The sequence below is a fragment of the Zalophus californianus genome, chromosome 2 (genome assembly GCF_009762305.2).
Source record: "Zalophus californianus isolate mZalCal1 chromosome 2, mZalCal1.pri.v2, whole genome shotgun sequence".
Classification (NCBI taxonomy): Eukaryota; Metazoa; Chordata; class Mammalia; order Carnivora; family Otariidae; genus Zalophus; species Zalophus californianus.
The window spans coordinates 57,111,352-57,123,718 of record NC_045596.1 but is presented as its reverse complement, the minus strand read 5'-3'; the positions used below and the strand labels follow the sequence as shown (position 1 = coordinate 57,123,718).

The 12,367-nt window shown below is 37.8% G+C and overlaps 1 protein-coding gene across 2 annotated transcripts in view; it reads left to right on the top strand.

Moving 5' to 3' along the window:
- GC (GC vitamin D binding protein) overlaps nucleotides 1-11,912 on the top strand; it is a 32,533-nt gene extending 20,621 nt beyond the window's left edge. The window contains exons 8-13 of one of the 2 annotated variants that reach the window (XM_027599936.1): nucleotides 727-929; nucleotides 1,669-1,798; nucleotides 2,257-2,354; nucleotides 4,173-4,305; nucleotides 9,505-9,556; nucleotides 11,749-11,912. In XM_027599936.1, the coding sequence (XP_027455737.1) occupies nucleotides 727-929; nucleotides 1,669-1,798; nucleotides 2,257-2,354; nucleotides 4,173-4,305; nucleotides 9,505-9,534 (594 nt within the window). In that variant the 3' untranslated portion in view covers nucleotides 9,535-9,556; nucleotides 11,749-11,912. Of the gene's footprint in view, nucleotides 1-726; nucleotides 930-1,668; nucleotides 1,799-2,256; nucleotides 2,355-4,172; nucleotides 4,306-9,504; nucleotides 9,557-10,687; nucleotides 10,917-11,748 lie in introns of those variants that run through there. The other variant, XM_027599937.2, reaches the window with a different exon arrangement.
- The last annotated feature ends 455 nt before the right edge of the window (nucleotides 11,913-12,367 follow it).

The window sequence follows — 12,367 nt, the reverse complement described above, 5'->3', positions numbered from 1 at the left end:
AGTGTTCCATGATTCATTGTTTGTGTATAACACCCAGTGCTCCATTCAATACATGGCCTCCTTAATACCCATCACCAGGCTAACCCATCCCCTCCCACACCCCTCCCCTCTAGAACCCTCAATTTGTTTCTCAGAGTCCATAGTCTCTCACGGTTTGTCTCCCCCTCCAAATTCCCCCCCTTCATTTTTCCCTTCCTACTATCTTTTTTTTTTTTAACATGTATTACTTGTTTCAGGGGTACAGATCTGTGATTCAACAGTCTTGCACAATTCACAGCACTCACCATAGCACATACCCTCCCCAATGTCTGTCACCCAACCACCCCATCCCTCCCACCCCCCACCACTCCAGCAACCCTCAGTTTGTTTCCTGAGATTCCTCATATCAGTGAGGTCATATGATACATGTCTTTCTCTGATTGACTTATTTCGCTCAGCATAAGACCCTCCAGTTCCATCCACGTCATTGCAAATGGCAGGATATCATTCCTTTTGATGGCTGCATAATATTCCATTGTATATATGTACCACATCTTCTTTATCCATTCCTCTGTCGATGGACACCTTGGCTCTTTCCACAGTTTGGTTATTGTGGACATTGCTGCTATAAACATTGAGGTGCACGTACCCCTTCGGATCCCTACATTTGTATCTTTGGCTAAGGCTTATTTTTAATGAGGCCAACCAGGAAACTAACAGTGCACAAACTCACAATTGCTTTTATAGCTGCCTGAATACACAGTAAAAATCTGTGACAACTTATCCACAAAGAATTCTAAGTTTAAGGACTGTTGTCAAGAAAAAACGCCCATGGACGTGTTTGTGTGCGCTTACTTCCTGCCAGCTGCCCCAACACCTGAGCTGCCAGCCATCGAGTGGCCCACAAATACAGACCTGTGTGACAAAGGGAATGCCAAAGCCATAGATCAGTAAGTAGAGTTGATCAGAGTAATTTTTTTCATGACGGTATTGATATTTACTAGCACTAAGTGACAAAGAAATGAAAGGTTTGCCATTTCTTCCCATTCATCTGTTTTCATCCAATGAAGAACTAGAATAGGCCATATGTTTCATATACCATGAGCTGCATAAGCTACGAGTATGTGCACATCCATGGCATAGAAATATTTCACAGATAGGTTGGATTAACAAGTCGGAAAATGGCCAATATTAGAGATCAGAATTTAGACTAACTTTAGACTAATGTATATTTGTCTAAATATTTTCATAAATGCATAGAGAGCAATGGAATAAGACAATGGAAGGATTGACACAAATCTACTTCCACAGAAAAGCCATTCACAGTACCTACTTGATGCTTTATGTAGTGTTCATTTTATTATGGCTACACAAAAGCTAGCTCCATATGCATTTGAAATAGATGTTTATATATAATATACACATATGTGTATATATAGTACACATAAAGCTTTAATTATTAACTAGTCAGAATAGCTCCAAAGCAACTACTAATAATTTGCATTTCAATGAGAATATTAATCCCAAACCTGTTGATTTGGAGTCAGTTTTACCTAAACCTTTTATTTCTAATTAAGATGCAGAAGCCAGGTGATCAGCCTTTATAACAGAGACCCAATTTCAAACATGACACACATACACAAATCTACTCATGTTAAAAAGTATTCGCTCCTTTCCCTCTCATGCCAGGTATACATTTGAACTAAGTAGGAGAACTCATCTTCCAGAAGTATTCCTCAGTAAAATACTTGAGCCAACCTTCAAAAGCCTTGCCGAATGCTGTGACTCTGAAGATGCTACAGGCTGTATGAATGCTCAGGTACCACTCGCTACATTTCCTTTACCAACCTTGGTAGAAGTCAAGGGTTGGAAATCTGTAGCTCATGGGCCAAATCGGACCCAGTGCCTGTGCTGTATGGCCTGTGAGCAAAGAATGGTCTTCTATTTTTAAACGGTTTTTAATTTTATGACAAAAATGTGAAACTCAAAATTCAGTGTTCATAAAGTTTCGCTACAACACAGCCTTACTCCTCGTTTGCACATTGTTTATAGTTGCTTGTGTGCCATATTGGCAGAGTTGAGTAATTACAAAAGAAACTATATATAGGTTACAAAACCTAAAATATTTACTATCTGGCCTTATGTAGAGAATGTTTGTCAATATCTGGTGTAGATAATAAACACACATACTAATACATTAAACAGAATTCTGATTTAATGTTCTTCTAGAACAATGCTTCAAGACAAATAATTTTGTATGTAATTGTTTTCTTACAGGGCCCTCAACTGAAAAAGGAATTATCTTCTTTCATTGACAAGGGACAAAAACTATGTGCAGATTATTCAGAAAACACTTTTACTGAGTATAAGAAAAAGTAAGGGACTTTTCTGGCTGTTTTGTCTACATTTATCAATATTAGTTTGGTTTTGTGGTCTCAGAGTATAGGTGAGGATTAAGATGTGCTAAGTGAGCAACAGAAAGAAGAGGTGCAATCAAGAGTTTAAAAAAGTAGAATCTAGTATTTATGTAGGAAGAAATGGAGTTCTTTTCAGAGGGGGAAAAAGTCATGTGTATCGGGTGAGGTCAACTAGAACACAGCCACAGAAGTATAAATTACAAGACCTGCAGGAACTTGATTCAAAAAAACACCAAATTAGCCCAGAGTTCATCAACATTCTTGCCCTAAAACTTATGTAGATGTCGCCACATAATTGAACTGTAAAACTGCGGAAAAAGGTTACCTAACCTCGTGGCATATTGTGTCTGACAAGACAACCCAACTTTCAATCAAGTGTGATACCACCCATGACCAGCATGTATTCTTTACAAATTGAAAATAATCATCAGTAATGTTGTACAAGAGTCAACAGTCGTGTTTCTCAAGAGAAGAAAGGCCGTACTAGTGAAATGAATTTTACTGGGTTCCTAACGATCCATGGCATTCCCAACTTCATTAAGTAGATTTCTTAGATCCATTTCAAATCATCTTGGTCAACATAGGCCTAAAGCAAGCACAGATAGAACTCCACAAAAAGAACTAAGAATTCCAAAAGTAGGTCACCTCCTTCAATGACCCCCCCTGAAGCCTACTTTAGCAAAGCTCTAAAAGAAAATGAAAAACTGTGAAAGCCTTAAGTTCAAAATGCTTATTTCCCAATGATCAGAAAACAGCATAGAATAACATTAAACAGATAATACAAGTTTTGTACCCCAGTGTTTCCTTGGGCAACTGACAATTTATATAATCTCAATACATTAAAAATAGCAATGAAGTAGAATTGACCTTTGGGTTATGAAATCAAAGATTGAGACAACTGCATCCAGGTATTTGAAATCCTGCACAAGTGTACACACACATACCCACACTTTTTCTTTCTCCATTCTCTGAGTTCCTTCTGGGCTGACTTGCCTCTTCTTCCAGCTGGGACCAACTCTTTTCAGTAATGCTATTATGAGCAAACTAGTCCCCCTAACCCTCTTGTCCTTTCCCAGCATCCACCTTACCGCAACTAGATAAATTTGGGTTTCTACCACCTCCCATTGCCCACAACTAGGCTGGCAAGTAGTTCCTGGAGAAGGTCCTAAAACCAGGCTGAGTTGCCCATTATAAGAGTAGAGAGATACCAAGATTCTACAGACAATCCAGAGGACTCAAGTCCTAGTGCCATCTTAAAAACTAGATGGAAAGTTAATTGATAGTAGAGCTAAAAACAAGAGCCAAAGTTTCTGACCTTCTTTGTGTTCCTCCAACATAGCCAGTTGAGAAGTAGGCACACTGAGGGGGAACTTGTGTAAAATGAGAGAAGAGAAAAAGTATTAAGGTGGCATAAATTTCCATGAGGGAAATACTCTTTAAGGAGCTTGAAATCTAGCACTGGAGAGAAGATGAAAAGTCAGGAAGAATAGGAGAGGAAGGGATCCACGTTAATATAACAGAGGAAACGAAAGGGGAAAGACTGGAATTCAAATCCAGCAACAAATTTTAAGTTTACTTTTAGGGTCTTAAAAGAGATGTGGAGATTTCATTTTCTAACCTCGAACTGAGTCGCTAAAAATCACTCCATGGATCCGAAGTTTAAGAGCAACTATTTCCATTTTTCTATTGTAAAAGACCTGAAGTGGGTTATCAGCTTGCATCAGAAAGGTTTATAAAATACATCTAGTAAAACCTTACATAAATATGGTCTTTCAGACTAGCAGAGCAATTAAGAGCACAATTCCCTGATGCCAGTGCCGTGGAACTCCAAGGGCTGATTGACAAGCGCTCAGACTTTGCCTCCAAGTGCTGTTCCATCAACTCACCTCCTCTCTACTGTGATTCAGAGGTAAGAAAATCTAACCCTCTACTTAGCACTGCACAGTATTTTAAGAATTTTACTCAGACTTGCTCATTCCTTTGTTACTGAAATGCCATTATGTGGCAGACTTTTCCTGACACTTGCCTGAGAAAGACAATTACTATTTCCTTGTTATGCTAATGTAAAAGCAAATTGAGGCAGTTGCAAAACTTTGTTGCCTATATTCATAAACCCTTGTGTTAAAGTACACTGCAGTGTTTTTCAAACTGAAGGTTGTAACATTAACACCTTTTTAAAATAAAAAAAATACGGTAGAAATAGAGTCCATCTCACACAGTAAGGGTAAATATTTTGTGAATTTTACTTCATATATGTACATGCACATAGGTATCAGTAGATAGAAATACTTTTAGAAACCTGGATCACACACCTTCTCTCAATTATGAAAATTTGATTTTGTTTTAAGAAAAAAATGCAACTGAAAATTAACGGTCACTAATGTTTCTTTAGAGTAAGAGGTTCTAAAAGTTAAGATGGAGTCATTTCTCATTACTAAATTTTTTTAGATGCTATCGATTTGCTTCAAAACTTTAAAAGCTAAAGAAATCAGCTTGGGTTCATCTTTCTTTAAATGTTAATAATGTTAATCCCCCTGCTCCTCCATTCCCTTTCCCTTTTCCCTCTCCTCTCTAGCTTTCCTTCTGTCCCTTAAATGTAATTTGCATAGATGCCAGGTCATTTATTTTTTTACATTGTGCATGACAGAGGCATTTCCAGCCAGACTTTTTTTCTGTAGTCTGTTAGTGTATCCCTTTCACTACCTCTGAGCCTACTGGCTTTCTCCTATAAGCCAGTGTGAGGCAGGTACTTAGTGTCCTACCTTTATGCCGGCTGCAGGTATAGAGGAGGGGAGGGGAGCCCAATTTAGGACACGTAGGTCCGCTGCAGATAGATCTGGTCATGCTCTGAGATTTTGTTCAATGTTTTAAGCTAGGATGTCCTCCATCAAGTCAGTATCTATCCTATTCCATGAGGAAAGGTTCTGTTGGCCTTTTTCAGATATAGTAAGCCCACTCACATCCTCCATTTGACCTATTCCTCCCCAGCAGTCATATCAATTATTTAGAAGAGTCAAAAAGACAACATTTCATTCACTTTACTGCTAATTTGGTGGTATTAGTGATCATTCCAAGAACTGTGTTGTCTCACCCATTCCACTTCTGGGATACAGAGGCAGGGTTAAGCGCAACTCTATACCAAACCAAAATATCTTCTTCCTTTGCTCACCTCTTTCTGAAGCTCATGATATTAAATTATTTTCTTTCTTACTCTGGCAGTGGCTGTTGAGATTTGGCTGATTTTACTATTGTTTATTTTGTCATGTGTTGGGGAAGAAGCAATTATGATCCATTCTTGACCTGTCATTTTTGTGTTTTTACATAAAAAGAACTACAGTGGTATATATGCTGCTGAAGCGAGCACAAAAAAAAGAACTACAGTGGAAGTCAATATTTAGGCTGATAATTTAGTGTCAGTTAGAAGGCCTCTTCTATAAGCTGGACAAATTCATGTAAATTCTTGAAAGATCTTCATTTAGACCATGAAAGTGACAAAAGCTTAGTGTCATCTTATTCTATTATTTTTTCTATTTCTAGTATTCTATTAGAGCACATTTGAAAATATCTAAGAACTTAGTAGAAATTACAAAAGTTCAAATGTCAGAAAAAACTATAAAGATCATCTAGTAGAACTTTTCACTCCACTAATTCCTTCCAGAGGTCATTCAGCCCACACGTAAATGTCTATAATCAATTTATTTTCTCCTAGAGGTAGCCTATTTCACTGCCAGTTGGCCTCATTTATGAGAGCTTTCTTCTACAAGTTAAGCCAGTGTATTACCCTCATGATTTCCACTGACTGGTCTGGTTTTCTTTACCAGCTAGAAAATGTCTCTCTTCTCAATAGCAGCTTTTATACCTAAAATGGCTTTTTAAAAGTTAGCCAAGTCTTAAGTGATACATCTGATAAAGGGTTAGTATCCAAAATATATAGTGAACTTATAAGTCACCACCCAAAAAGTGAATAAGCCAATCAAAAAATTGAAAGAAAAGTCTATTCATGTCTTCTGCCCAAGAAGCCATATGGATAGCCAACAGACATATGAAAAGATGCTCAAAAAAAAAAAAAAATCACTGGATATCAGGGAAGTACAAATCAAAACTACAAGGAGATACCATCTCACAACTGGCTAAAATCAACAACACAAGAAACAACACGTGTTGGCAAGGATGTGAAGAAAGGGGAACCCTCTTGCACTGTTGGTGGGAATGCAAGCTGCTGCAGCCACTCCAGAAAACAGTACAGAGTTTCCTCAAAAGGTTGAAAGTAGAACTATTCTATGACCCAGCAATAGCACTACTAGGTATTTACCCAAAGGATATAAAAATATTGATTCGAAGGGGCACATGCACCCTTATGTTTATAGCAGCATTATCTACAATAGCCATATTATGGAAACAGTCCAAGTATCCATCGATGGATGAATGGATAAAGAAGATGTGGTATATACACACAATGGAATATTACTGAGCCATAAAAAAGAATGAAATCTTGCCATTTGCAACATGTTGGAGCTAGAGAGTATTATTCTAAGTGAAGTAAGTCAGAGAAGGACAAGTACTACATGATTTCACTGCTATGTTGAATTTAAGAAATGAAACAAATGAGCATGGCGAGGGGAAGAAAAATAGTGTTTCTTGGTTTGCCTCTAACTATGGAGAATAAACTGATGGTCACCAGAGAGGCGGTGGTAGGGGGATGGGTTAAACAGATGATGGGGATTAAGGAGCACTATGTGATGAGCACTGGGTGATATATGGGAGTGCTGAATCACTATACTGTATACCTGAAACTATTATCATACTGCATGTTAGCTGGAATTTAAAAACTTAAAAGTTAGGCAAGTTTGGTCTCATAGTACTAACATTTTAGTGAAGTTTTATTTGTTTTTGCCTGTATAGCACCTAACAAAGTCCTAATTAGTTTGCCAAACTGAGCTACATCACCTTGTTTGTTGTTCTGCTTAATATCCTGGGAGATTCTGATTTCTCTTCTAATTTCTACATTCACACCCTACAGCCAAACCTATTAGCCAATCTTGTTTGTAGCAATTTTAAAGTTAGAACTCCAGATGAAGAGCAAAAGCCTATTCTTTAAATTCTGCTGAGAAATAGATCATGTTTATCTTTCATGAAAATTCAAGCCAAGTGAGATTCTAAACATAAAAATTGGAGGAGTTGGATTGCTAGAATATTTTGGTCATTTTCAGCATTAAAACGCTTAGCATAAAACAACTGAGCAGTCCCTTCCTTTACTACTAACCTGCAACAGCTGAATTAGGTTGCCTTATGCCAGAAAAATAAAACTACCTCACTTAGAAGTTGTTACCAAAAGATTTTGCTGAGTCTCACTCAATTATTAAAAGGACTAAGTTGTTTTTTTTTACATTCTGTCAAAAAGCAGCAGTTTTGTAACCCTTCCCGACTTTTTGTTATCTGTTTATCCATATACACACTTTCCTTTTTGACATCATACAAGACAAACTGAACAATTGCACACAACACATGCTTCAAGTCCATTGCTTCTCTTTTTTTGTTGTTGCTTTTCAGATTTTTTTATTATAACATATGGCCATTTAAAAACGTTGTATTTTCAATTACAATGATGAAAAGGCAGGCTTACAACGATGTTCTTGCTTTATACCCAGAAAATGTAGAGCAGTGCTGCTGCTGAATAGCCAATCTTTCAGAAACCTGCTAGACAAGAGGGGGACAAATGGAGTGGAGGCACTTGCACACATGTGATTATTTGGAGCACTGGGAGAGGAGACCCTCTGCAGTTTGCATTAGCCCTTTAGATGCTCTTTCTACGCTAATCTCACAGCTAGGTTAATGAGCTGGCCTCTGGGACTTCATGTTAGAACAGCACTCACTTTGATTCTCAATGCTTGGTGTGAGTATTTGTCCTGTCACTCTGTAATATTTGGGATATAATTTATTAAACCTCCTTGCCCTATATTTTTTTGACAGATGTTTTTCCTTTAAAATAATGCCCATCTGCTACATTGACTCCAAGTCATTTATATCCAGGGATCTACCTCTTTCGACCATTCTAAATATACTTGGCACAGCCGCTAGAAGAATGGCAAAAGGCACTTCTGAACCAGATTAAATCAGTGTTTCATTAATTTCAACATGGCCAAAATCTTCTCCTTAAAAACCTCCTCTTGTGTTTCCTAAGTTTATGAGTATCACCACCATTCACCCATTGTCTAAGATAACAAGTGATCCTTGATATCACTTTTCATATATATCCAAATTCCAAATCCTACCAATTTTTTCCTCCCAGCCCTTTAATATTTACTTAAACAAGTTGAGGCACAAGCAATAATAAATCCTATCAATTCTAACACCTCAGTATCTCTATCTCCCCACTTACTTCTACATTATTGGTACTTAAGTTTAGGCAACCTTTTGCCTGCAGTATAATGTCCCAATTGGTCTTCCATCTCCAGTCCCCCCACTTTCCAGGCCTCACACCCACCCTCATCTCTATACAGAGGTCAAAATAACCTTTGTAAAACACAAAATAGTTAGTACATTCCTCTATCTCCATTGCATCCAAAGTTTTGTTTTGTAATAGAGTTTGGACCCTTGACTTCCTTTCCAGTTGGATCTACCATTACTGCTTGTTCCTCCTGCTTTGGTTCTCCTGAACTACTTGCAATTTTTCAAGTACATTCAGCTTGCTCTGACCTCAAGGATTTTGCGCATAATGACTCATCCCAGATTGCCTCATGCTCACTCCAACCTGGATAAATCTTCCATCAAGTCTCAGGATTCAATTTAGGCCTCACCTACCTCCTTTGGGAATCCTTCCCTGGACTCAAGCTCTTCTGTTAGCCCTTACTACTCTGGGCACACCCAGTAATTGGCACTTATTAACTATTGTCCTTTCTTTCTTGTCTATTTTTCCTGGAACACTGTAAATTCTAAGGGCAAAGACAGTATAAAATTAAATAAATGTGAATGCTGGCTCATAAAAAGTTTACTATAAAGCTACATTTTGACAAGAATCTTTTTCCCTAAGCAAGGTTCAAATTTGTGTATACCTTCTGCAACAGTCCTCAAAATACTTTATGACTTAGATAACATTTTTTCATTTCAGATTGATGTTGAAATGAAAAATATCCTATAGTCCTGATGCATGTGTGTATTAGGTAAGTATAGTTTAAAGGCAGCAAAGAACCCAGATTTGTATTTTAAAAATCTGAGAACAATTTGAATAGTCTCCTTTCTAACTATCATCTATTCAGACTCATTTTACAGTGAAAATATTAAGCCTATGGAAAAGTTAAGGTGCTTATAACGCATAGACACAACCAACTTCTGACCTATTCAGGCCTAGAATCCAGGTCCCCAGTTTGGTACTATAACCATTACAACTTCACATCTAAGATAATGACAACATGGAGATCATTTCAGGAATTTTGAGACATTCAAAGTTTAAAGACTCAGTTTAAAGACGGAGTCCACCAAGTCTTAAAGACAACAGGGTTCTTAGGAGGAAAGAGACATTTTTCAAATTAAAGCAACATGTTTGAAGTATTATCACTTGTTTATTTTAGATATTACACTTTCACCCATTAAAAAATGTGTGAAGATGTTGAGCCTAAAGTAGAACCCCATACCTTAAACCAAAGGTGACCTCAACTCTGCACATTACAAAATTATTCTCTCCAGATTTAATTGTATTCATTTTAAAGATATTACTTTTGAGATTAAAAGTGATGAAAACAATCATTTAGGTTTATTTCAGACCTTCATTGAACAGAGGTTTTTAATGCTGTAAGGCTGTTATTTTGCTCTATTGACAACATTCCTCAAAATGATATGGAAGCAAAGATCATTGACTAAGGAAATTAAATCATTTCATCATATCCAGGCTTTCAATGTAAACTCTTTGAATGTAAAATGGTAAAAAAGAAAATTAACATCCTGAGAGGCAGGACAATGGGGGTGGTCATGGAAACTTTTGAAATTACCCACTCTACATTAGAACCCCCACTCCAACTATCTTTGTAAGCAAGTTATTATACTCCTTAAAGCTCAGTTTCCTTTTCTGTGAAAAGATATTACAGTATGTCTCCGCCTTGTTGTAATGATGAAAGGGAGGGGATGTGTAGAAATGCCTAGGAAATGGCAGTCCTACCAGCAACATTGCTGCTATTGTTTCGACTACGTATAACGTGAATCTAAACTCAAATGAGTTTCCCCCAGATCCATCAGTCTTTTCATGTTTTAAATTGCTCTAGAATAGATCCCTTTTCTTCTAAGTTTTCTCTTCCTAGGGGCACATACTGTTGAGTGTGAAGCAGTTCCTAAAACCGTTAAACCAACTGTGGCTGGCTCTGCATTCTATCTCAACGAAAGCCTGTATTTCGGCAGATGGAGGAGCTGAAGCCTTGGTTTCAGAGGGTTCTCATCCTTAAGTACACCTCCAATTCAGGGCTTCCAGCCAACAGTGTGTTGCAGTTTCATTCTTAACTAAAAGCATATTATAAACCAGAGTTGTCCTCTTGACCGTTATTGGTCCCCTTGATCACTTTCTTTCTTCAAGCCCCAAAATTGACTGTGGCATACCTCACTAGAGAGAGAATTATAGTCTCCTGATAAATCCCACAAGGCCAGTTAGCTTTTTCCTTCAGCTTTGGAAAGAGTGTTCCCTGGGTTGCCAACAGATAAAGGAATAGGCTCCCATTGCAGACCCAAGTTGGATAGAAAACACTACCAGAATCACACTCAGCATAAGCAGGTGCTTACACCGTGAGAGAAACTAGTGAGGAAAGCACAAACGGGTCTCCCATCTCAAAGGCATAAACGCAGGACAACGAAAGATGGAATTTCTTACACTGTGCAAACAGAACTATGGTATAACTTTGCTATCCAGTCTTGGTGGGTTTGGTAACCAAGGTGGGGGCGGGGAATCATATTTGATTCATTACAAAGTAGAGGGGGATTTGACAAAAACTCACTGTGTCACTAAAAAAAACTATTCTCTCAATCCCATGACAAGGGAGGCTCATGTGCTATTGGTTGCTGCATTTTTTTGTTTTGGCCATAACCATTCATTCTGCGAGCACAAAGTTACACACAACATTAATTCAAAGAAAGAAAGAAAAGCTATGATGTACCTTAACATAACAGTGATGGCCTCCTACACAGGTCTTGGGAATTTCTTACATTTTTATTCTGGACCCATCAGGTGGGTCATAGTGGATAATATGTGTCATGTTAGACAGGTCTCTCTTTTAACATAAAAATAACCAGACCTTATAAACATCTGCTGAGCGGTATTAGGATTGTTGCCCATTAGCAGTTTTTCTAACATTTATTTTCATTATTCTCATAGATCTGTTGTTGGAACCACCTGGGAATATCTCATGGCCTAACCTAAGCAAAACCAGAGCTCCTGGGGAGACCAGTAGGATACTCCCTGCTTTTTATCAGCTACATTTTCTTTATACAACAAGTTTGATAATTTACTATAAAAAATAAATATAATGCAGACCATAAATTTTCCTGAGGATGTTACAACGCTGATCTTCAGCTCTGTCCCTGTGATTTTCACAAAGATGCTGCGATAGGCAGCCCCAACCTCACGAACCCCTGCTTTTTTCTAGCTCTCTGCTGTGTCTTTCTAGAAGATTCACAACATTAAGTATCCACTTTCAAATTCCCAACACCCTAAGTTCCATTTCTTGATTGCTTCTCAGGCTTAATAGGTACCATTAAGGAAAAGTTAGCCAGACTTCTATCATAAATAGCCTGGGATAGTTCACTTCTTAAAGAACCACCACCACCACCTTCCTGAGAACAACTTTGTGCTCCCAGCTGCAGGTTGTGTGGCATTAAGTAACAGCTGCCTTGCATAAAAATCTCTGTGGTCTGAACATTTTTATCTTTGCTAAAGACGACTCCTCAGAGCAATTTATTGGATCAAAATTCTCAACACCTGATTTCAGCTTAAT